Source organism: Cryptotermes secundus, unplaced genomic scaffold (genome assembly GCF_002891405.2).
Source record: "Cryptotermes secundus unplaced genomic scaffold, Csec_1.0 scaffold283, whole genome shotgun sequence".
NCBI lineage: Eukaryota > Metazoa > Arthropoda > Insecta > Blattodea > Kalotermitidae > Cryptotermes > Cryptotermes secundus.
Window position 1 is genome coordinate 143,841 of NW_019729212.1, and position 26,017 is coordinate 169,857.

At 38.5% G+C, this 26,017-nt stretch overlaps 2 protein-coding genes and 1 long non-coding RNA gene across 5 annotated transcripts in view; 1 reads left to right on the plus strand and 2 right to left on the minus strand.

Moving 5' to 3' along the window:
* LOC117282393 overlaps positions 1–2,614 on the minus strand; it is a 99,097-nt gene extending 96,483 nt beyond the window's left edge. The window contains exon 1 of the long non-coding RNA XR_004513127.1: positions 2,354–2,614. This is a non-coding gene — a long non-coding RNA (uncharacterized LOC117282393). The remainder of the gene's footprint in view (positions 1–2,353) is intronic.
* Positions 2,615–5,558: 2,944 nt separating this feature from the next.
* LOC111865387 (cysteine desulfurase, mitochondrial) lies at positions 5,559–21,541 on the plus strand. The gene is made up of 9 exons (XM_023853364.2): positions 5,559–6,087; positions 7,966–8,060; positions 9,745–9,861; positions 12,232–12,369; positions 14,408–14,600; positions 15,846–15,980; positions 17,278–17,435; positions 18,494–18,855; positions 20,288–21,541. The coding sequence occupies exons 1-9, from the start codon at positions 5,940–5,942 to the stop codon at positions 20,349–20,351; spliced, it is 1,410 nt and encodes a 469-aa protein (XP_023709132.1). The 5' UTR covers positions 5,559–5,939; the 3' UTR covers positions 20,352–21,541.
* LOC111865390 (ras-related protein Rab-30) lies at positions 20,514–26,007 on the minus strand. Of its 3 annotated transcripts, none has more exons than XM_023853367.2 (5): positions 25,954–26,007; positions 25,316–25,523; positions 24,919–25,163; positions 24,245–24,491; positions 20,514–21,757 (listed from the first exon to the last, which is right to left on the minus strand). In XM_023853367.2, the coding sequence occupies exons 2-4, from the start codon at positions 25,493–25,495 to the stop codon at positions 24,293–24,295; spliced, it is 624 nt and encodes a 207-aa protein (XP_023709135.1). In that variant the 5' UTR covers positions 25,496–25,523; positions 25,954–26,007; the 3' UTR covers positions 20,514–21,757; positions 24,245–24,292. The 3 variants fall into 3 exon arrangements, with proteins under 3 accessions (XP_023709135.1, XP_023709136.1, XP_023709134.1); XM_023853368.2 differs by having other exon boundaries at positions 24,919–25,157; positions 25,643–25,966; XM_023853366.2 differs by having other exon boundaries at positions 25,643–25,966.
* Positions 26,008–26,017: the final 10 nt, after the last annotated feature.

The window sequence follows — 26,017 nt, forward strand, 5'->3', positions numbered from 1 at the left end:
TAGTCGTAGCTTTAATTCTGAATGGTACAAACGGAAAAGTTGGCTTTGCGGCTATGAAGTAAAAAATGCACTGTTTTGCTTCCCGTGTTTGCTGTTTGGGGGTGATGTAACGTGGACAAAAGATGGTTTTAGAAATATAAAGAAAATGAAAGAAAAACTGAAAAGCATGATAAGTCAAAGAAGCACGTTGATAATGCAGTTTCACTGTCACTTTTAGGAACCGTAAGTATTAAGGAGAAACTTAATGAGGCATACAGACTTTCAATCAATGAGCATAATATAAAGGTTAAAAAGAATGGATTTCATTTTTAAATGAATAGATTAAGCTTGAACTGTAACAATTTAGATTAAAGTAAGTAAAAAATGTTTGATTTTGTTCTTTTAGGATTTTATCAAGTTTCTGAATAAATTTTCTTTTTATACATGTTTGTTTCATTTTATACAATTTTAAAACAAAGACTACAAATTTTCTGGAGCAGCGCCCACACTAATTTTAGCTACGAGCCGCCACTGCTCGTATGTATATGGGCCCCCTGAAATGTGGTAATGCAGTGTCTACTCTAGCTTGTGGAACCTTTGACTAGCCTTAGTAAACAGTAACTTTATCGTGACATATGAATTTTGCTTGAAACATTTTAATACGTCTCAATGTGTAACTATTCGACCCTGAAGAAGGGGGAATGTAGGGCATCCGAAATATTTGGATATTCTATTCTTTTGGTCATAATCCAATGCTAACAGTACTCTGCAAAAGTAGCTTTCGGTTTGCGAGAACTTTTGAGCGAGAGTAAAAATCTCAGAAGTCAGTTGTTTACAAATAAATGTGTCCATAAATTCCGACATTTGTTAAGAAGGTAAATACAGACTGTACCTGCGAACATTTGTTTGTCCAAAAGAGTTAAATTTAAAAATTATTTAGAGTGCGTATGATCACCATTATAATATAATAACAATGACAAAACCATTCAATTCTTTATTTGTATACACGTTTACTTAACAGCGCTAAAAACAATTATAACGTAAGCACGAGCAAGCAGGAACGTGTATAAAACGCGTGCACAAATACAAATACTAGACAAGGCACCTTGTATCGGTTAGACAAAACTTCTCCATTAGTGCGATCACGACAACTATTGTACGACCAGAAAAAATATACACATGTTCGTATTGAATACTAATACAATATGATGAAAAGAGAAAATTTGGGTTCCACACACGTAAACGTCCATACAAACAAGATTAACATCTGAAGTCATCTAGAACGACAGTTTTATTTTAAGAGAAAATATTGACAAAGCAAAGTCTCTGATAAACTGAGCAGGAACTGGAAGACCAACAATTTCGCAAAGAAAGGGATAGAATTTTATGGGTGTGAAACTTGGTCTCTGGCATTAAGGTAGGAACATAGACTGAGGGTGTTTGAGAACAGGGTGTTGAGGAGAATATTTGGACCGAAGAGAGATGAGGTGACAGGAGGTTGAAGAAAACTGCATAATGAGGAGCTTCATAACTTGTACTCTTCTCCAAGAATAATTAGAATGATGAGGATGAGGTGGGCAGGTCATGTAGCACGAATGGGGGAGACGAGGAATGCGCATAGGATATTGGTGGGAAAGCCAGAAGGAAAGAGACCACTGGGAAGACCAAGGCGTAGGTGGGTGGACAATATTAGAATGGTTCTTAGAGGTATAGAATGGGATGGTATGGATTGGATAGATCTGGCTCAGGATATGGACCAGTGGAGGGCTCTTGTGAACACGGTAATGAACCTTCAGGTTCCATAAAATGCTGGGAAATTCTTGAGTAGCTGCAGAATAGGCGGCTCCTCCAGAAGGGCTCAGCTCCATGAGTGAGTAAGTATGTAAGGGATAGAATGTAGAAACAAGTCAAAATTCAATGAAGAAGAGTGCTTCAAAGGGACACATCTCCTTCAGCAAACTGTGCAATAAGGCCGGGCCTCAGTCGCTGGCTTCGGGTTCGAGCCCGGGTTTGGTCATATGGGATTTGTGAAGCTGGGGCAGGTTTTCTTCGAGTATTCCGGTTTCCCCTGCCAATCTTCAATCTGCAAATTGCTCCACAATCACCCTCACCTATCATCTGGGGCTGGTACAATAGGCCAGAAGTGGCCGCAGTACCAAGTGGACTCATTCCCACTATGAATAATAATAAAAAAATAAGTTGTGCTATTTTAACTGCTCTAAAGCATGGGCATAACTGTAATGGGCACAGCCAAAGAAACGATTGAAACAAAGCACTGCAAATTTCCGGCGAATATATTCCAGTTTGTTGTTACCATTGTTTGCAGCAAAAGTAGAAATCTAGAATGGATAATTGCATCACATGATATTCCTACCTCTTCCATTGTATCTGCTTCCATTTCTAGGCCACTGATTCTATATTGGTAGAGTCCACGGTCAGAAGCACGTGAATTTCCGGCCGTTGTGTTTTTGCCCGAACCCCGCAATTTACTTACGAGTATTTGTCACTTTCGGTATAAAACCAAATAAAATTCAGCAGAATACGAAAATGAATTAATGTATTCTAACACCACCGTATTAAACTGTAAACCGCAATTTTCTTCTCAAAACACGATCAAATTCACGCCTAACCTCTTTACTCCACCATAACCGGAACGCGAATTGCTTGTATGTGTAGCATCGAGAATAAAACTGCAGTTCCATCTATGTGGAAGCCTCGAAACTATATTAAAGAGTTACACCTTCTGCCGCTATTAACGCTTGTAGTCCCAACTGCACACCGATTGTTCTACTTAAGGGTACAGCAATAATGTCCGTCACATGGCTGTTGCTAATTCTTCAGAGATGCTAAAATAACTGTTTTTTTTTGTGTAATCACATTTCCCTCATAAAAGGAAATAGATTCTTTAAGCGAATAATATACGTTACCTGCCAGGAGCCAGTCTTCACAGCGGACGGCCACGGGCAGGTGAGCAAGGGAAGAGGGTTTTTTGTTTCCTCCACAACGTCCATATCCACTTTGGGGCCCACCCAGCTTCCTACCTAATTGATACCGGGGGATGGTTACGCAGGAGTAAAGAGGCCGTGGTTTGAAGCTGACAACTCGCATTCATTTAATTCTGAGGTTAAAAATTGTGGAGATATACTTCCATTCCCCTCATTTCTCCATGATATGTTGCTTAATTAACCGTTTGGCGAAGGAGTTCCCCGCTTTTTACGGAAATCGAAAATCCATTAACGTGTTTACACGAGTTCATTACTGAACCTTAAATTTGTCGGATGAATCTATTCTACAAGCTTTATTATTACAATCTTTCTTAATATTATCTATCCCAAGAAGCTAGCGCTCGTGGGTAGTCTCGCTTCTGGTTTTCCAACTAAAATTTTTGATGCATTTATTTTCTTTCTTTTGAGGGTTATATTATTTACCCATTTACCCTCCACTGAGTGTATTGCTATAAGATTACTTTTTGGAAAACATAAAATATAACATTTCCGTAATGAAGTTCAATCCAACCTTTTTTATTATTTTTTCTTCAGCAGATCAAACACACACTCTATGGAGATATACGTATATCAGGTTAGGTTTTGTCTGCCCTATTGGTAATTCGGTTTCAGAACATTCCCATAATTTTTACGCGAACCAATTCGGTACACGCCACATAGTTTGGTAACCGCCCTTCTGTGGGGATAATTATATGCAGACGCACTTTCAACCATTTAGTTAAAAGAGATCACCACGACAAGAAGTCAAGAGAACGCAGTTGAATTCTCATTATTAACATGGGCATTACCTGGCTTTCCAGAGTCTTCCTGTCGTCCGGTGAGGGGTATCTAGTTGGGTCGTACATTTCCAAGAAGCTACTCACAATCACGTCCAGTGACAGACACCAGAAAGCTAACAATATTAACTGTATCACACCACTGACAGAACTCTTCAGAGTTATGCCGTTATTAACACTGACACTTGACAGAATTTAATAGTTATCGACATGCTGTAACCTCTTCACGCTCTGAGTACTCACTGAGTGCATTCCATAGCGGACATTTACACTTGGTGAAGATAAATATTTCTGTTCTTGCCAGCAGTTGAAAGCCGGGCGTGTGCACCTTAACCAGTCAAAATTCTGACTTACTTTTCTGTATGAAAGTTAAAATTCTGAAGATGTCCGTCTAATCATGTTTCTAGTTTTGTGCACCGTCTTGGCAATTCGATGTCTGACACTGAAATGACAAGACCCTAATAACAAGCGGCATTGTAATTCTGTATTTCAGCATCCTGTTGCAGTTGTAGAACTAAACGTCCATGCATTTATTGTCCGTCAATATTGCAACACTTGTTTATTCACTACTTAATTTTAGTTTAACATTATACACATTGACACTACATGTTTCGGCCCCAAACGACCATCTTCAAGTTTCTTGATATGTTACAAATATTTTATTAAATCGTGTTAAAACTGCTACACTGCTTTAATCCGTGTTAAAATTACACGCTGTAGTTCTCTTTTCAAGATAAAACTAGATAAAATCCTTTAAAGTCTTTAATTTTGCCTGTGGTTCTGCATGGGTGTGAAACTTGGTCTCTGACATTAAGGGAGGAACATAGACTGAGGGTGTTTGAGAACAGTATGTTGAGAATATTTGGATCGAAGAAAGATGAAGTGACACGAGGTTGGAGAAAACTGCATAATGAGAAGCTTCATAACTTGTACTCTTCTCCAAGTATAATTAGAATGCTCAAGTCAAGGAGGATGAGGTGAGCAGGGCATGTAGCACGAATGGGGGAGACGAGGAATGCGTATAGGATATGGGTGGGAAAGCCAGAAAGAAAGAGACCACTGGGAAGACCAAGGCGTAGGTGGGTTGACAATATTAGAATGGATCTTAGAGAGATAGGATGGGATGGTATGGATTGGATAGATCTGGCGCAGGATAGGGACCAGTGGAGGGCTCTTGTGAACACGATAATGAACCTTTGGGTTCCACAATATGCTGGTAAATTCTTGAGTAGCTGCAGAATTGGCGGCTCCTCCAGAAGGGCTCAGCTCCATGAATAAGTAAGTAAGTAAGTAATTATACCCACGTTATTTTAGTGTGATCTTGTCTGGGAAGATACGATGGGCGAGGCATGTAACAAACGTGGTGAAGTGAGTAATATGAACAAAACTGTAGTAAGGACTCAGTGGGGCAGGAACCATTTGTTACCCATACGCATAGATTGTGGGACAATATTGACTGGATAATGACTGATAATGTAGACTGGATTCAATTGTCAGTTTGGTGGAGTTCTCGTCCCTTTGATTCGTAAAATGCAAGAGACACGTAAACTTATATTTTCAGCAGCCAAACCTACACTCATATGAGCACAATGTAGGTCGCGGTGCAAGGGTCGAGAAGGCCCACCCCTTATACATTCATCATCGTACACTCATATTGTCACACTGACGTGTCTGAACAGTGTGTCTTCCGAGAGTTGACGCCATTAGTTTAGGAGAACTAGTAGCGTTACGTCCGCCAGATGGCAGTACTGTCATGACCGATCATGACGTCAAGCAGTGCCTGAAACTTACGGCGCTCAAAGCTCCCACAGCTGTAGTGGCCGGTGGTGGCATTAATGGTTGTAGGTGCCGTAGTTGACATTGAAATTGCAAGTGGTGGATGTTCGAAAGCGAATCATGAAATTTATGTTTGCGAGTTCGTGAGACTCGCCTGGCTGTGATTTCTAGTTGGTTGTGCTTATTGGGTATACGCGTCTTGCTGTAGTGGCCGGTGGTGGCATTAATGGTTGTAGGTGCCGTAGTTGACATTGAAATTGCAAGTGGTGGATGTTCGAAAGCGAATCATGAAATTTATGTTTGCGAGTTCGTGAGACTCGCCTGGCTGTGATTTCTAGTTGGTTGTGCTTATTGGGTATACGCGTCTTTATATTTCATTATTGGAACACGTTAAGGTCGTATAATGGTTCGCTTATTACAGTTGTTTTCTTTGGGACTGAAATCTAGAGGTGTGAAAGAAGTAAGCTCAACTATTTATTCTGGAATATTTGCAATTAACGAACCCTATTACGGACAACTGCCTAATCACCATTATGCAACAGCTCCACAAGGTATTACTTTTCTTTTCTTTTGCATATTTCTCTGTTTCTTTTCATATGAAAGTGCTGGGCACTTAATGCCAAAGTTGTAGGTTAGGATGAGAGAAAGAGCTTTTCAGAAAGCACGTTGCTGTATAGGTCCGTGATAACACAAATGTCGTGGTCGAATTTTGATCTGACGCTGCCTCATTCGGGTGTGATCTGGGATGGGTTAGTCGAACTTAGCGTAGGGTAGGTTAACCCCCCCCCCCCCCCGGAATTTTTCTTAATATACCTGGCTTAGCCTAGGGTAGGTTAACCCCCCCCCGCAGCAATTTTACTTAATATACCTGGCGTGTTAAGAATTGTTAGCATATATAGTGTAAGATTAAAATGAGGCCAATTTAGACAAATTCATAGAATTTTCTCTAAGACTGCATTGTGAGTGCAATTAGTTTGGAATGCAGATACTCCTCATTGTATGACAGTTCGAAAAATACCGTTTCAGTTTAATGACATCAAATAATTAGACTGATTTAAAGTTATGTTGCTTGCTTTAATGCAGATTGTATTGTATTTATTAGCATTCATCGATCCATTCTGGTACATGACCATTGGATACATAAATTTTGTATTTGAAGCTTTAAATAGATGGTTCGAAGCCAATAAACTCTCACTAAATTTTGATAAAACCCATTACTTACCATTCTCAACTAAAAACAGCCACCTAAGTGATCTGGTCATCAGTTATGCCAACAAATTAATCTGTAAAGCACCTGATACAAAATTCCTTGGAATACATGTAGACAGTACACTGTCTTGGAAAATATATATAGAACAAACTATACCTAAATTAAGTGCAGCTTGCTATGCAATGAGATCAATTAAGTCCTTTATGCAACAGGAAACACTGAAGATGGTTTACCATGNTAGAGATTTATTTAAGAAATTAAAAATTCTACCTCTTCAATCACAATACATACTATCGCTTCTCTTATTTGTTGTGTTCAACAAAAATAAATTTGAATTAAATTCCAATATCTATAACATGAGTACTAGACAAAAATATAACTTCCACATACCTTCATCAAACTTATCACTATATCAAAAAGGAGTCTACTTTTCTGGCATAAAAGTGTACAATAGTTTCTCACAAAGTATCAAAAACTTGAGTAATGACACTAAACATTTTAAATCAGAGCTAAAGAATTATCTGCATGCTCATTCCTTCTACTCTGCAGACAAATACCTCAATGTAAATAGAGAATAATGTAGAATTAAGCTATATTAGTTTAAGATAAAATTACTTGTACCAGTAGGTATTCTTTTGACTTGTTCTATATCCAAAGGTGTTAACCTGCTTAGGGTTTATGCAAATAAATTCACTTCAATTAAAAAAACAATTTCACCAATTTTTTTTTCTTTAGTGAGCACTCAGTATTTGGAATCAGTTTGATTTTCTGTAATTCAGTTGCTATGAAATTGGTGCTAGGCTTTGAACATTGCCCTGAGAGCAATCACAAGGAGCATTTTTAGCATCAGCTGTAATCTGGGTAAGTTTTATTTGTGATTTATTAGACTGTAGGTTTGTTGACTGTGCTGGCAGTTTGAGTCTCTCTGGCCTGATAGAAGACACATCATACTTTTCCATCTGAGCAACTCGGAAATTTGTGGGAAGCTCAGAAATGATTGATTACACTGTATTTACAGTATTATGTAGGATTTTACAGTAGAGTAAATTGTAGTAATATCTTATGTTGTTAACAAAGTATTTAGTAACAGTTATTCTTGGAAGTTGTGTGTTCTCTATGATTTACCTGTATATTCTGTTTTGATTGGAAGTTAGTTTAGTTATGGAAATACCTTCAGAATTTCACTGCATACCTATTTCATGTATTATTTCATTTTCAGGTGACCCTGTAGTCAGGAAACTTGTTGACTATACAAAAAAACTTCCTACTGATGGGAGGCCATTATATTTGGATGCACAGGCAACAACTCCAATGGTAAACTGCTAAGAACAATGTCAGATGTTAGGAATGTATTTGATTCTAAAGGATTCTGACAGTGATGTAGGACACTTAGAATTACTGGGTGTTTGTACTTTGTCCATCATCTGTTACTCCAAAAACTATAGAACACAACATTTTGGAAACTGGATCCGTTCTGGTCTCATGTAAGTGGGAGATGCCTACTCTGTTGGGTCCCTTAGAAAGAGCTAACCAGCCTCCATTTGGAAGACTGCTATCCTTGGCGATAACCGTTGATCTGGAGATCATGTCTCAGGCTACTGATTTCATTTAACAGATCATGTTATTCTTGGCATTGTGAAGAGTCTGAATTAAACTTCTTTTCACATGCGGGAGATTGTTAGATTTGAAGTTGAGTTATTGGCCAGCATGGGTGGGTTTTCTGTAAACTGTGGTGGCCTGATGACCAGAACATCCAGAAAAAGAATCACACTGTCTGACTCTGTTTCCTTAGTGAACTTGATGGAGGGCCTGAAACTATTGAGGTAGGTGAGGAAATTCTGTAACTGTTCTGGGCCATGAGGCTAGACCACAAATGTGTTATCAGCTTACTGGAGCCAGTGCAATGGGTCGTGCTGTGCCGAGTCAAGAGCCTTTTTCTCAAAATGCTCCATGTAGAAGTCGCTGACAATGGGAGATAGAGAGCTTCCCATAGCCATGCCATTTTTCTGTTGGAAGAACTTGTTGTCCACGTAGGGTCGCGCCATATCTCAAGCGATTAGTCGCTGGCTTCCCACCGTGGCGGCCCGAGTTTGATCCCGGGTCTGGACAAGTGGGATTTATGGTGGACAAGGTGGCGCTGGGGCAGGTTTTCTCCGAGTACTTCGGTTTCCCCTGCCAATCATCATTCCAACAATTGCTCCACAATCACCCTCACCTATCATCTGGGGCTGGTACAATAGACCAGAAGTGGCTGCAGTACAAGGGACTTAGTCCCACCCCACTAGCAATAATAAAAAATTTAAAAAATACTGTCCACGTGAAAATATTAAAACTTTCAGCACTTCTATTATGGCTTCAGACTGAAAACCAGACCATTTTTCCAATGTATCATTACTGTGGAGCTTATTTCTGATGACTTGTAGGGCTTCATGTGTTGGTACATCAGTGAAAAGACTAACACATCAAAGCTAACAAAGAGAATGAAGGTTTACAGTCTTCAACAACTGTACTAAGTGGCTCAAATGCTTTACAAAAGATTTCGGTTTTGCAGCAGAAGGACACAGTATCTTATGGAGAAAACCAGCCAGGGCACAGTAAGGGGGACCAATGGAACTCACTATAGGCCTCAGAGGAATGTCAGATTTGTGAATCTTGAGATGCCCATATAGATGTGGATGTTTGATGTGGTATAGAGTCAGCTTATGTGTTAGATATGCAGGAAGAGCAGGTTTGTGTGCAGAGAGGTGTCTCTGTACTTTCCTCTCAGCCTTAGCTGTATGATCTTTGGGTAAGGGTTCATAAACCCTAGGCTCTAGCAAAGTGCTCAACTTACTGTTGTATTTGGATTCATTCAGCATTATAATGAAGGTTTTTGGATATTTTTGTTTTCAGATATTCATTTTTCTCTTTACCATTAGTCCAAATGTTTGAGAATTGGCTGTGTTTAAACATCTTTTATTAAATGAGTTTCTGGTTATTATGACATTGTCTCGTGCAGGATCCGCGTGTACTGGATGCTATGTTGCCATATTTAACACATTACCATGGTAACCCTCATTCTAGAACTCACGCGTATGGTTGGGAGAGTGAAAAGGCTATGTACACTGCAAGGAAAGTAAGTTGAGGAAATTTTATTTATAAGAGAATTATGAAGCTAAAAATCAGAGGATAATATTGAAGTAGGCATTTGGTAAATGGGTTGTATTTCAGCTGGATTTATCTGGCTCAGCATCATATCCAATATCAGACTTTGGTGTAGAACCTTCCAATTCTGTTATCAGATAATTAGCTTATCCAGAAGGATTAAGTGAAAGCTGATCTCACAAAATATGCTGAACTGAGAAGGCATACTGTGGTGTGCAGGTTCACAGCTGGACAGGAATGTGTAATTCAGCCATTTAAATAGAGCAGTTGGAGGTAAGACATACATACTGATATTTATAATATAAGATAAACTGTACATTAAGCTTTGGAGTTAGATTAGGTCAAGTTAAGTAATCAGCTGTAATGAATAATTTTAAGTTTATTATACATCAGAACATCCATTTTGTTTAAACATCATGTCACTAAGCAGATACAAAACACTTGACAGCCAAATGTCAAGACAGGTGTCTTGCTGCTGCTGGGTGACGCTAGTTAGCAGTGAGTGAGTAGACAGCTATTAGGCCAGCAAGATCATTATCTCTGGTAATGTCCCAATCTTGAGTATTGAGACTGCCCAGACTGAAGAATATTTCATGGTTTTGCTTCCAGGCAAACATTGATGAATTTAGGCAAATTTTCACTGAAGATTAGTTAAATTGTACCCATAACTTGAAAGAGGGAATAAAAATAATTACTCAATAAAGTGATTTCACTGACAGCAAGTATAGCTTAAAGTTAATTTTAATGTTCAGTGTAATAGCCATAGGAATAAAGTGTAGTTTAGCACAACTGCATTTATCTGGAAGACAGAAGATTTCTAGGAAGCATTCCATTTCGCATATGAGCTTGTATGTTACGGCATGCTTGCAGTTTATTACAGAGCACAGCATCACTTTATTGCCAAGATGTTGATCAGTGTTTCCAAACCAAAAACCCCACCCCAATGTAATAAGCATATTAAACTCCAAAGGGTCAAACAGGCTGCAAGCTGCGAGATGGCATTGGATGCCATCCAACATGGCTGCCGATGTGTCTCCAGCCTTCTCAGTAGCATCCACTACCTAAACAGCCATTATGAAAAGGAATCCCCAGTTTAGGAAACCCACATCCCAAAATAAATGCACCGAACAAGGAGCGCATTGGTGGCAGTGGTGGCTGAATGTAGCTGAATAATAACATTCTAACATACAAATGGATGACCCAAATAATTTTGAACTTTACTACCTTGATGTCTGTCATGTTAGCATCGCCAACCTTAGAAATTTGTAATAACAAACCTCAAAACCTAACCTTAGGAGGTTTTACAAATGAATTTTTAAAAACACAGCCCAGGGCCTAACTTTGTGATCTTGCTGGTGGAAGCAGATTCTAAGATTAGGCCTTAGGTCATGTTTCTACAAATAAGCTTCTAAGGTTAGCAACACTACTGTGGTGGACAGTATTGTGATAAATTTTGAAGTTGCTTGGGGCATGTAGGGATACATAAGTACCATTTGGTGGTATAAAAGCATACTGGATACATCCCCCAGTAAAAGGGGAAGCATTCTTTGATAAAATCATTGTATTGAATTCCACTGAAACAGTTCAGTGTCACATATGGCCAATATAGTTACATCACTGAACTGAATCTGGCATCATATTTTGTAGTTTCATTTTTAATTTCTGTATTTCACAACATTAACAGGCCTTCAAATAAGCCTTTGCTGAAGAGTCAGCACTAGAGTCATTCAATGTGGTATTGTAGTAGTAATAGTAGTACATTTATAGGTGCTTGTCTTGCCAGAGTTATTTGTACCCTTATATGGTAAGGAAATTAATCTTCAGAACAGTTTTGTTGAAAATGGAAAGTAACACGGCAGCTATACAAATAGGGATATCTGATTTTATGACTATAAAATTCTCTTAGTGAGGGGTGGAGTCCAGCTTGGTTCACCCGGCACAGCGGCCACAGATTGGCCTATTGTACCTGCCCTGGGTGACTATGATTATGGAGAATTTGGTGGAATGAAGATTGGCAGGGGAAACCAAAGTACTTGGAGAAAACCCGCCCCAGCACCACTTTGTCCACCACAAATCCCAGTTGACCAGACGCGGGATCAAACCTGGGCCGCTGCGGTGGGAAGCCAACAACTAACCGCTTCAACTATGGTGCAACCGACTTTTATGGCTATAAATAATGAACCGTTGTAACTGATTCTAGAAAATTTGACATAGTAAAAGTACATACCTGTGTTTTTTGTTTGGAATGCTGACTTTATGATGGCAGAATATTTGAGATTATGTATACCAGATAACCATGGTTTATATGAGGACTAATACATTTTAATACTTCTTTCCACAGCAAGTTGCAGATCTAATTAACTGTGAGCCTTCTGAAGTAATATTCACATCTGGTGCTACTGAGTCAAACAATACGGCAATTAAAGGTGTGGCACGTTTCTATGGTGTCAGGAAGAAGCACATTATCACTACACAGACAGTATGTATGTTGATCAGTATGTCCTATTGTAGCTGGTGGATAATGTGAAGCCTTCTCACTTTACAGAGTGGGATAGTATTTCTGTATTTTCAGTTAAGCCTTATTGGCATTGCAGCACATAATTCAGTCACTCATTGTGAGGTCCAGCTGGATGAATGCTGCGTCTGTTATGTCTAATATCATTACCCCCCCCAACCAGACACGTCAAAGTGGAAGATACAAAATCTGCTATTCCCTGACAAACTGTTAAACACAAATTAAAATATGGCTGCCACAGCCGTAGTGCAAGGAGATTTAAAGCCCAGATTCCCAGATGATAAAGGTTAAGTGTGAGACAGGTTTATTTTTTGGATGATCATTTGTATGTTTCTGGAGTTTTACTTCACTGAATACAATTAAAATCGAATCTAGATAGCAGTGTGTCCATTATGTAAGTACTTTTAAACAGTATAATAATCTATGTGCCCTTCGTTGTCTGTGAGAGTTGCTAAGTTCCGAACTCATTTTATTTTACATCAGTAATAAACATAATGGGAACAATAAATCACAGATGATGTTTCTCATTTAATATCAGCTGGAGAGAAGGCACTGATTTCTCTCAGTTGTGAGTAAAACACTATTTTATGTAAATGTGTTCATGACAGTTGTCACACTGTGAAATGCTTGTAGCTGGCATTATGGAGGAACATTTGTGCATCAGGAACTGTGTAATATTTGAGAAGACCGCCATACTTTAATCTGCATTTGAGGAAGAAACTCATTAGCATGTCTTGTTTGTTTGATTTCCATAAAAATTATTCAAGTCCCGGCAGTCCATTGTTGTTATCATTGTCATCGCCACCACCACTCCCACTGCTGCCACTGCCACCATCATTGCCATACCTTGGGAAACAGAAATTTCATGTTCAAAATGAAGCATTTTATTTGGATGTTACAAAATAAAGAGATTAGACAGAAATGGAAGTTGGGTTCCTAGTGTTGCATCGCTGCAGTGTGTTGGGTCATTTACTGTCCTGTGTAAGTGAATACTGCTGAAGCACATCTTTCCTCTATCATTCAGATTAATTTGATTTAGTGTCTAATGACTTCTTGTTCCCCAAATTGAGAATTATGCAGAAGAGGAAAGAGATGTCGTAAAATGCCAGAGATTGTCCAAAGCATCACGGGTTCAACAACATTCCACAAAAAGAGCATCAGAAATGTAACAACATGCGACAGGACAATATTTGGTTTGGAGGGGTCTACTCTGAAGACGATAAATTAAATCAAATTAATGGTGTGACTTTAGTTTTTGCTACAGAAATTTAGTCCAAGAATCATATGATACAGCCTCACACAGTGGGTCATAGGTAACACGCGCTATGATTGGCAGTACCAAGCAATGATAGCAATAGAAGCAGTGACAGTCATTATTGTAATGGCAATATTGATGGTACTGATGGTGATTGCGTTTTGCAAAATTTATTTTATGTGGTCTGATATGTATCTAAGAGCGACAGTAAAGCCTTATGTAATTCTTGGGGATGTTGTAAGAGTTCAAGAAAAAAGGAAGGTTGTGTTTTTATAATTTAAAAGCTAATTATACGTGAAAAGCATGTAAATTCACTTGTAATATAAAATAAGAAAGAGCTCATAGCAACTATTCAAGATCTTCAATTATCAAGAAACACCATTATGCGGCAAATAGAAATGATGTCTGGAAACATAACTGAACAGTTGTTGAAAGATGTTTCCAGTTGTGTTGCTTTCTCCCTCCAACTGGATAAATCTACAGACACCAGAGACACAGCCCAGTTACTAACTGCTTTTACAACAAACATCATGTGTCGTGTTATTTTTACTAATATTTTTGCTTAAAGCGAGGTATGGCGATAGGAGGCGGTGGTAGATCACTTGCGGTTTTGACACTAAAACGTTGATCACAACCTGTTTGAAGTTGGACATGCCTGGTGTAGTGAATGAACCATTGTCACAGGCTTTCAGAGAATTGTTCATATTTGTCATTCTTAAATCATTAATATTATATGACTTATTTCAGGAACATAAATGTGTATTAGCTTCTTGTCGCCAACTTGAAGGAGAAGGCTTTAAGGTGACATATCTACCTGTCAATAACATGGGACTGATCAACCTGGAGGAATTAGAGAAAGCCATTCAGCCCGATACTGCTCTCGTCACCATCATGTTCGTCAACAATGAGATTGGTGTTCGACAACCAATTAGGCAAATAGGTGTGAACATTCATTATTTGGATGATGTTTGTTGAAAGATTGTATGGAATGTTGTCAATTTAAGTGAAGAATGAGATATTTTGTGTCTTCTAACCCCATATACAGCCTGTTCCAGTTTTTCAGAGCTACTGTTTCACTTTTATGAATAGGTCAGCTAGCAGTCGTACCTCCCATAATAGCTCATTTTCATAAATCTTCATTTAAATCACATGCACAAGTTTTTCATTAAATAAGTACCAGGTATTCAGTGAAATATGCTGTGTATTTAGAAACAAAGTTAAGTAGACTGGCTATAATAGAAGTGAGTTTACTGAGGAATCGAGAAAGTCACATTATAAGGAGGCCATGCCATAGCTCAGACAGTTAGTTGCTGGCTTTCCACTGCAGTTTGATCCCAGTACAGATCATGAGGAATTTGCGGTGGACAAAGTGGTACTGGGGTAGGTTTTGTCTGAGTACTTCGGTTTACCCTGCCAATTCTTATTCCAACTGCACCAGACTTATCATCATCTATCATCTGCATCTGGTACAGTAGACCAAATAGTGGCCAGTGCACCAGGTGGACTCAGTCTCACCCCCTCCATTGCAAGGAACATTGACCAGTGATTGAGACTAGCTCTTTCTCATCCTGGATCTGCCTTTTCTTCTTTTGGAATATGGCCTTCATTTTAACATTCTCTTTGGCATTGCATTATCTTCCATTCTTTTGACATGTCTCAACCTTCTTATTCTCTGTGACTTGATAAATCTTACTATATCTTCTCCTTTCAGTAATGTGTTTATTTCTTCATTGTATTTTATCCTCCAAACGTTATTTTCCATCACTGGTCTATATATTTTATGTATTTTTTTCTCAGTGCATTCTCTTCTGTTACTGTTAAGGTCCATGTTTCTGCCCTGTATGTAGCAACAGGTCTTATTAATGTTTTGTGTGCTTATAGATTAGCTGCTCTTGATGATATTTTACTTTTAAGTTCACTAGGATTTGCGAAGTAGGCCCTGTTTCCAGCTTGAATTCTTCCTTTAACACAATCAGTTGCCTTACATAGATTATATAAAATATTTCATGTAAATTATAGAAGCAAAATGGCCAGTTGAAGCTGAAATATGTTGTGCTCTAGAATTATTTTATCATTAAAAAATTGAATACACCTAATGGCAATTTTATATTTATTTTTATTTAAATATTATTGGAGCTGATTTTTTAAGTATGCTGGAAAATGTCTGTCATTTAATTTGTTATAGGAGAATTATGCAGGTCCAGGAACATCTTTTTTCATACAGATGCAGCCCAAGCAGTAGGCAAGGTTCATATTGATGTCAACAGTCTGAATATTGATCTCATGTCTATTAGTGGCCATAAGATCTACGGACCCAAAGGTAAACATTGTTTGGTTTGATCTGAGGTTTTCATGACAGTGGCTGTGAATAAGGTGTGGTATAAGTTTGCTTTTACCAGACTATATGGCATCAGTGTGTTTGGTTCAGCTGTCATATGTAGTTGCTTCTAAACTCCAGAAATTATGATAGACTTGAAAGGATTCTGACGATGGTGTATACTATACTTATTTTGGACTTCATCCATCGTCTGGTATGTAAAAGACTTTTTTCTTTTGTCTTTTGTCTTTTACATACCAGACGATGGATGAAGTCCAAAGAAGCCAAAAGAAGTCCAGAAATTATATTCACTCTGCATTTTGCATATCTTCCTTCTTCTAACAAAATGTAAGCATGTGATATGTTCAGGTCTGTCTGTCTTATAAATATCACTTTATATCCTGTTACTTCACAATCAGGAAAGTTTATTGTGGGGTTTGAGGTTGAGACTGTTGTTTTGAAGAGTTCTGTCTTCCGAGATATAACACCATATAGTCCGTTGAAAGGTAACAGGCATTTTGGAGGAGCATGTTGCCTGCATTTTCTGGGCTGAAGTATAAGCCCAGGATGAAATACACATGAAGCAGCTTGCAAGCAGAACTCTGCTTGCTACCTGTAGGCTGAATTAAGGTTGACTAGGATAGGCAGACCAATGCCAAGTTTTTGTTATGATGAATAACGTTTGGGTTTGTAACACTTAAGACGTTGAACAATTATCAGCAGTGCCTTTCACCTGTGCAGTTCCAAGGACTGTGTCTCTGACCTGAGCATGGAAGCTGAAGAATCTCCACTGCTAGAAACCATTGCCAGGTAACAGCTGGTGAAGACACAGCAGGCTGGAAAATGCTAAGCCAGTGCTGTGGTGCTTTGTGAATTGTGGAGATTAGCGATGGCGCTGCAATTGCTTGTTGCTCTGGGTCATGTGTATAAGTGGTCAATAAACCCATTCACCAATTCAGACCCCATCTATAGTCACCCATAAATCATGACAATAATATTTTAAACAAAAAATATATCTTTAGCTGTGGTATGCAGCTTCATTCAAAATGGTAACTTCTTAAGGCAAACATTATTATTCAGTGAATATGAAGGAATGAATGTCAGTCAAATTTCAGGCACCAGAAGTATATGAACACTTTATGTCTCTAAAATCGTTATTTATAATTTACAAATATGTTCTTAGTAATCACCAGCTCTACCTTCCTAACAGGAAGAGAGTAAAGATTAAAGAGACAGAATGTATAAGAATTGTATTTCATTTCTTTGTGGTGAACTTCTTGATTCTGTTATTGTTCAATAGGTGTGGGTGCTCTGTATGTTCGCAAACGACCTAGAGTACGTCTAGACCCAATCATAAATGGAGGTGGTCAGGAGCGTGGCTTGAGAAGTGGCACAGTACCGTCACCTCTTGCTGTTGGTTTGGGTGCTGCCTGTAGCATATGCAAACAGGAGATGGATGTGAGAATTTCAGCATAAAACTATTTAAAGATTTTAGGAAATCAGACATTCTGGTTCTGTACTAAATGAAATGTAATGTAGTTAACCTTCACTGTATCTCCTGACATTTACATACAAGTAAGTAGGTTGAAAGAAAAAAATATGTTCTTGACCAGCAGTAAAAATGTATGCCAATGGTCCACTTTATAAACACACGCACACATTATTATAGGTCTACTACACTGAAGTATCATTAAGAAGCACTCATTTATTGACAGAATATATTCATCATAATGAAATGTGTTAACAGTAAAAAGCAGTAAAGAAACCAAAATCTTATTAAATGTTAAGGAACAGGTTGCAGATTATAATAACGCCTCCTTTTGACAATGTATAAGTTGGGCATCTTTAGTGTTTACTCTGCAGGCTGTAGGATGAAAATTCATGAGTGGGAAGTGGCACAGAGTGAACCAGACCAGCCATGGAAGCATGGGTATCTTGAATAGCTTGCAAGCTGAAATGATTGTCCACATTTATGGTGGTTCGTACATAGAACCCAGAGAACTGAGATCAAGGCTGCTTTCTATAAAGAATTTTATCATTTCATTCTCATTTGCAAACTGAAAGCTGGAGAAATTTAGTTTGGTCCATGTTGGCAGAGTGTAATACCTGCGTTACATAATATTCAAATTGAGCTTCAAAGTTTTCTCATAAATGGAGACACTAGCATAGTTTAGGTCTCATCAAAGTCTGCATCTTTTATTTGAAATATTTTTATGTACCATGACATTTCACAAAATACTGAGGAAGACTTGTATCTCTCAACAACATATCTGTAAGTAGTGCCATGTGAGTGCTCTTTTCTTGTGTTTTTCTACCACAAGTATGCAGGAAATTTTACCTTTGTACCATTTATGAATTAGAAAACGGAAGTGTTTTAAAAATTTAACTCTTTTTGATGACTGGTCTGAAAGGGTTATCTAAATACAAGAACAGTCTCCTTATATCTGTCATAAATGAACATTAAAAATGCTATGCACTGAGAGGTTCAGTAGGACAATTTCTGTTATGTTTTTCAGTATGATCATAAATGGATGGAACTGCTATCGAAGCGACTTCTGGACAAAATCTTTGGCAGTTTGGATTATGTAGTTCGTAATGGTGATCCTGTCAATTCATATCCTGGCTGCATTAACCTGTCCTTTGCCTATGTTGAGGGAGAGTCATTGCTGATGGCTCTGAAGGATGTGGCTCTGTCCAGTGGTAGTGCATGTACTTCAGCATCGCTCGAGCCATCGTATGTACTGCGTGCTATCGGCACTGATGATGATATGGCACACTCATCTATCAGATTTGGCTTTGGCAGGTTCACAACCATAGCAGAAGTGGATTACACTGCTGATCATTGTATCAAAAATGTAAAAAAGCTAAGAGAGATGAGGTGAGTATGTTTTTGCATACTTACAGTATTTGCTTCTGTAATATAGAATTCTATCATATAAGCTCTGACAGTCCCCCTCTTGCCACTGTAAATAAGCATTGCCTTTTAAACAATATTTTGGAACAGAATTATATGAGTTAATAGGTTGTCAAGAAGCTACTGTTTTACTTCAGTAATAAAATTTTGGTGAAACTTTGTGGTGAGTTGAACATTTCTCACACCAGTTGTCACGAGTTTATGGCTGCATGACTAGTGACACCAAATTGTCATGTATTTATGGTCGTAACCGCTGCTGAAAAATCCAATACGATCCAAGCCGTCAACTTCTGACACCAAAATGTTGTGTGTAGGATGGTACACATGACTGTGGAACCGGTAATGTAGAAGTGCCGGCCTCCCCCAAAGAGAGTGAATGTGCGATGGATGGAAGTGAGGAGTGAATCTGATACAACTGGATCTTCTGGCACATTAGCAGGAAACCGCTCGAGTTGAGCTGGTCTTAGAGAAGATGCGGATGTAGTGGTTGGAGAACGGACAACAGGAAGGAAAAGGAACGGGGATGTACCATTAGGCTGTTCGGGACGAACAACCTTTAGAAGGGAACAGTGTGACGTGGATGGCGCCACGGGAAGTAGGGGTCACATGAATTCTGCGGTCTCGCGAGTGATGTCACATACCCCCACACCTTCCATCAGTTTGCAATGCTCGGTAAACACCCCCTCCCCCGTGGTGACATAACAGAAGAGCAACTGTGTCAGGCAACCATTTCCGTGATGACGTAACAAGGGATACCGCGGTTACTACACAGCAGTAAACAACTCTTGACAGTGTTGCTAGGCAACCTCTAAACACGGCGTCAGGCAACAGTGGTACCTATCACGTAACTGTTTTCTTTGTTGTCCATGCCAAGGCTAAATAAGGAGCAGTGAACCCTATTCAGTAGTGATTAGTGAGTGTTTCGTGAACCAATTCTTAGAGAGAGAATAACCAGTTAGTTGAAATATAGCAGCCGCCGAAGACAGTTGCAAGTCTAGCATTTCCCGAAGTGAATGGAAACAATGGATGTAATTGTGAGATTGTAATGGCGAATGTGAAATAAAATTCGCTATATCCAATATGGCGTAAAGTTATTTGTTGCGTTATACACCCAACACGTGACAATTTATAAATGCAACAGGATGCTTAAATATAATATCATTACTTTAACTCCCTAATTAGAAGATTTTGTAACATGCTTTTGGAACAAATATGAGTTCATAAATTTTGTCACATTACTGGTTAGGTTTTTACTGTCCAGACAGTAAATGCAAGGGAAAATTTACTTCCTCATTCTACAAACAGTTGTGTTTTGTAAGTCAACAGAATTTTAATTTTTTTATTTCACTTCTGGTTTATATATGTATTATTAATAATTTGTATGCATTTATTTCAGCCCGTTGTGGGAGATGGTGCAGGAAGGAATCGATCTCAAGTCAATAAAATGGTCACAGCATTGAATTAAATGAGGATGTACTCTGTACTCATATGGACATATGTGAATTACCTTACTGTGTTATTTCTTCTCACATCTGGGTTTACTTCTGTACCCATTTATACAAAAGTTCTGCAAGATATTGTCTACATGCCACAATATTAAATTAAATAACTTTATAGTCATCTTGGCAGTTGCTGTTGTATTTAATAACGAAATATACAATATAATAACACAAAGGTTGTGGCTTTAATATCATGATAATACATAAAGCCCAAATATTATTCAGCAGCACATATTTTAAAATGAGTTCAACTGTGGTATCTGCAAGCATCTTAAATTCTCTTCTTCGTTGTTATTAATCTAATGATATTAAGCACATTTAGTACTGTTACAGCATATGCAACTATAAGAAGTATTATAAGGAAATTATTCCAAGTCTGTAAAGACAAATTGATTTTACATATACATCACCATGCTGCATATTTAAAATTATCAGTTATCTGTACAAAAAAAAATTAGATCCTGCATATTCTTTTCTAGTACGGCAATCCTTCACTGACTGCATGGATTATGCCCCTGAAAAACACAACTGGCAAGACTAAGCCCTTATGGGATAATGGAGGTTAGGGGACCTGCACTTTCTTTTAATGCTCGTCAAAACTTCAGGGAATTGCACCTGTTCCTTCACTGGCCACAAAGATCTGTTATAAAGCATTTAAATCTACACAATAATAATATAAAATTGTGTCACAAAAAAGACACAATACAGCGAGATATCAAAAGAACCAGCTTTGCATGCTATTACACTACCCCCCCACACCCCCAAAAATGTTAATCTCTTGATGCAGCCAGTAGCAGTCTTTTCTCATGTGTAGGCAATTAAAACTGCACATACGTAAACTCAAATACCATTGTTGGCAAAACAGTCAGCAAAGGAATGCTGTACTTTCAGACATGCTTAAAAAATTGCTCATTTTACACATGAAAAACATTTCTTTTGTTCTCAGACCTCATTATGTCATTACAATATGAAGACAAGATTCAAAAGTAGGCTACTGCGATGCACTCTGTTGATTCAGTCGCGTCCATCATCAGCTAACAGCCATGCATGCACCATGTCAAGAAGTTAAAAGTCACATTGCACATTAGTAAAGTTGTACAAAGCTCTCATCTCTCCTCTTTTAACACTAGATGTGATGTGTGTTTTCTGAAGTAACACATCTGTCTGGACCACTGTTTCTCAACCGCTGGGCTGCGGCCCGGTACCGGTTCCTTGGTTTATATAAAAAAGAATTTACTGGGCCATTGTCTGACAAAAGTTGAGGACCACTGATCTAGACTGTGCTGTGCCTAATTAGGCCAGCAGCCATATGGATGGTCCATTCTTGTTTGTCTAATGACAGTACTGCTCTGTAATCTCATGAAAATCTGCAACAACAAACAGTTTTAGATAGGATAAGTCATGTGTTTACAGCAATACTGGTAGTATGATCATGTTTAATAAAGTCTAATATATTGTACAAAATGTCCTGTTTGAAGAGCCTCTGTTTCATTAACATGAAGAATAGAGCGTTCAATATCCTATAGTGAAATAAGAATAAATATATTCATAAAATATGCATTCTAATAACTGTGGAAACATAAGATTATAATATATCCAAGAAACTCCCCACCTTTAGGAGCCCTCCAGATGTTCACTATTTTGTTGTTTCTTTCTGTTTGCCTGTTATTCAAAATATGAGAATGTGCATGATGATATTTTTAGTCCCCTCCATAACTATTTCATGTATAGAATGCTCTTTTTATACAGGGTGTATCAAAACTCAACGACAAAACTTCAGGAATGGACTCCTCATATAGAGAGAAGAAAAAATGTGTATGACAACATGGTTCCGGAAGTGCATACAGAGTTATCCGACCTTTTAGTAACGTTAGTGCAATCCAACACTGTTGCACTGTTACACTGAATATGTCTGTAATGCCAGCTGGAACACACTGGTCACACATGAGAGGAAATGTTCAAAGTGACCTCCTCCTGCCTGAATACAGGCCTCCGCTCGTCGTCGCATTGAGTGCCGCACGCAATCAGAAATGCCCGGTGTAGTGCGTACTGTCTGACAGGCTGCCACAATGCGCACATGGAGAGTTGGTACATCAGCAACAGCAGTCAAATACACGACAGACTTTAAGTGTCCCCACTGGTAAAAGTCCAGGGGATTTAAGTCAGGAGAGCATAGTCGCCAAGCAGTCAGTCCACCTCTACCTATCCAGCGCCCAGGATAATGTGCATTAAGGTGCCTGTGTGCAGACAGACTGAAATGTGCAGGAGCACCATCATGCATGAAGTACAGCTGTCAACAGGATGCTAGTAGCATGTCTTCCAAGTAATCAGCCAATGTAGTATGCAAGAAATCTGTGTAATTCTGTCCATTAAGCTTGTCTGGAAGAACATAGGGTCCCAACAAACGATCACGAACAGTGCGTGCCTAGATGTTAATGGTGAGACGATGGGATAGTTGCACAGGGATTTGTGTCTGCCCACACGTGCTGATTATGAAATTTTGGATTTCGTTTGTGAATGTAGCCTCATCTGTGAACAACACAACAGCTGCGAAGTTAGGCGTCACACCACATTGTTGCAGGAGGCACCAGCAGAACATTACTCTTGCAGGATAATCCACAGGAGACAAGGCTTGTACATGATATGGATACAGGAGCTGTTCTTGTAGCAGTCTCCAGATCGTCATATGCGGGATATTCTTCTGCAGGCCTAATTGCCTTGTGCTCACTCCAGGACTTTGATCCACAGCATTGAGTACATCTTCCTTGTCCTCAGGGGTTGTACTTCTTGGGCGTCCCCCTGTGCCTGGTGGACGTGCGAAACTCCCATGTTTGCATAGGTGGCAGTGGATTCCTGCAAATGTCTTTTGGTCTGGCAATCTGCACATTGGGTAGCGTTCCTGATACAAGCGACGTGCCTCCAAAGCATTACCATCCGCCAAACCATACATGTAATGCATGCTTGCAAGTTCTTCATTTGTGTACATTATGTATCGCTTCATAGCAGACTGCAAACAACACTTAATAGTCACAAATAACAGACGTCATACACACCTTTCAGATATGGCTACAGCTACTTAACTGGAGATGACGGGATATCATCTGCATGTCCTAGAGGTATTCAGGCCAACATCAAATTGATTCACAACATGATTACTTGTGTAACAATTGTAACCAGTGTCTCGCATTTTTATTATTTTTATTTATTTGTGTCGGAGTGCACTCCGTAAATTACACGCTCGGATAACTGTAACTATGCATTTCCATACCCATGTTGTCATAACACTTTTCTTCTCTCTATATGAGGAGTCCATTCCTGAAGTTTTTTTTGTTCAGTTTTGATACACCCTGTATAGCTACAAATTATGACATAAACAGATGGAATGGAATGGCATGGCATAACATTTCAATCAAACTAATTTAAAAGTGTAAATATACTAGTATTCATAAGATTTATTTCTTTAAGGTACATAAAAAAATTGTGTATAAGTACAAAATTGCAAAGAAATCCAGTTCACTGAGTTTTATGTGAAGCCTCTAAAAGAACTTTCATATATGTAAAGGGTCTTTATTTTGTGCATGTGTGCGTAGTCATTTTTTCAGGTCCATGAGACCCTTTTGTTTGTTAGGTTTGGGAAATGATAAATTACAAACTTTCTACAAATTTTATTTTAAAATTTATCATGTGAAAAATATCAAAATTTAAAGTGCTGCAGTTTCTGAGATGCAGGAATTCAGATTTGATTTCTGGACTGACTACGATCAATCTGTTTTAACCAGTGTTTGTTAAGGCAAGTCTTGCATTTACAATTCTGTAACAAATTAATGATGAAAGATGTTCAGAAAATGAAAAACCTTTGCTTGGATTCATCAGTATCTGCGCTGGATATTCTAGGAGAAATGTTAGCACAGGCAGGTAGGCTCTGTGGCCTCGTCTGGTGGGGTGATCTTGAAAGATTCCTTATCTATTGCTTGTAGTTCAAGACGTGATCTGTTGGACTCCACCAAGTGATGAGCTATGTCTGCAAACATTTCTTCAACACCTTGGCCTGTCTTACATGATGTCTTGTATGTGGCACTAATAAGGTTGTGACACTGCTCACTGAAATTGCAATACATAGTTCCTTATACAATATAACAGCAAACAGTATTAATGCTGATTAAAAAACTGCTGTGTTATGGAAGTCATGTGCTTACTAGGACATATATGTACACATTCAGCAAGTGAAATCTGAACCTTGAAATTTACTACTACATGTGGAGATCACCAAGATATGAAAGTTCTGCAGCTATTGTTTTACATTCTTCGATGTAAGAACCACAAAATCTTTCAATCAATTTGTTGCAAGGAATTCTTTCATGAAACAACTGGAAGGATGAAAACAAAGTTTGGGTGAATCCATCTTGCAGTTAGTTGATATATCACTATTAGAGCTTTTTCAAAATGAGCATGAAGTAATGAGAAACTGAATGGAGTATACAATTTGTAATTTACAAGATGTAACAAAAAAAAATATTCATTCTCTTACCAAAAGTTCTCCATGTCACTTTCTGTAACTTGAGGTGTCTGACCTTCAAGATCAACCTTATTTCCACACAGAAATATCTTTGCATTCTCAGCATATGTTACAATGTCCAGTAGGTGCTGAGAAAGCACATGGAAAGATGCTGGGTTGTCAAGTGAAAACACTAAAATAGCTGCCTCAGCAAACTTGTAGTAACTTGATGTAATAGAAGCAACTCTTTCCATGCCCCCTGTGTCCCACAACTGCAACTATGACAGAACATTGTTACATTGTATCCTATATTAAACTCGATGCAGCAAACCGAAGTTCGGACATGCAGGAAATGCTTGTGGTACACCATGCGTTGCACAACATGTAACTGCAATCCATACAACACACCATGCTACACTTTGTTTCTTACCCGTATTTCCTTCCCTCCCACTTTGTATTCCTTATCAAAATGATCCAGTCCTAAAGTAGACTGTCTATCTGTAGCAGTAACAAACGAATTCGTGGCATAACGACGAAATAAGGAACTTTTTCCAACACCAAATTCACCACACAATATAACTTTCTGTTCAGGAACTTTAACAGAGGCCATCTAAACAATCCGGTTTATCTGCTAATCCCTGAAAGAAAAAATATATACACATAAGTTTCTAATCCTGGTTTTTCATAATGGACAACATTAGTACAATGTTAGGGCCGAACTGCGTGCACTGTATTGTCTTCGATTATAGCGCATCACCTTTTACGGTTAATAATCATATGTACGTTTCGATCCCATTTACACTATGTGGGATGTGACTAGCTCCTATGCAGGCATGAATTTCTATTCGTTTCGACAATTTCACTACGAACGACTTTCATTCGTACGTATATACAAAAAATTTTAGGTCAACAGTTACAAGAGCAAAATCGCTGAATAAAATGTTCTGGATAGCCGTAACTTTTTCAGTTTACTTTATACAATCGAAATTTTAAAAATATTGGCAAATCAAATTATTGATATTCATTTTCCTTAGTCTGCGACATTATCAATTACTCAAAGCCTCGTACTTTAACCTTCCATAAAACCTGATCAGGCTTCTGACTGTTCTGACTATTCTGCCGCTGCTGACAG

What these genes read in the sequence shown, in the direction of transcription:
- LOC111865390 (XM_023853367.2), bottom strand. Translation starts at nt 25,495, where the DNA reads ATGGCCTCTGTTAAAGTTCCTGAACAGAAAGTTATATTGTGTGGTGAA. An exon ending in TGGGAGGGAAGGAAATACGG is followed by an intron (nt 25,164 to 25,315) that starts GTAAGAAACAAA and finishes GTTCTGTCATAG; the next exon opens with TTGCAGTTGTGGGACACAGG. An exon ending in AGTGACATGGAGAACTTTTG is followed by an intron (nt 24,492 to 24,918) that starts GTAAGAGAATGA and finishes TTGCAATTTCAG; the next exon opens with TGAGCAGTGTCACAACCTTA.
- LOC111865387 (XM_023853364.2), top strand. Translation starts at nt 5,940, where the DNA reads ATGGTTCGCTTATTACAGTTGTTTTCTTTGGGACTGAAATCTAGAGGT. An exon ending in ACAACCAATTAGGCAAATAG is followed by an intron (nt 14,601 to 15,845) that starts GTGTGAACATTC and finishes AATTTGTTATAG; the next exon opens with GAGAATTATGCAGGTCCAGG. An exon ending in TATGCAAACAGGAGATGGAT is followed by an intron (nt 17,436 to 18,493) that starts GTGAGAATTTCA and finishes TATGTTTTTCAG; the next exon opens with TATGATCATAAATGGATGGA.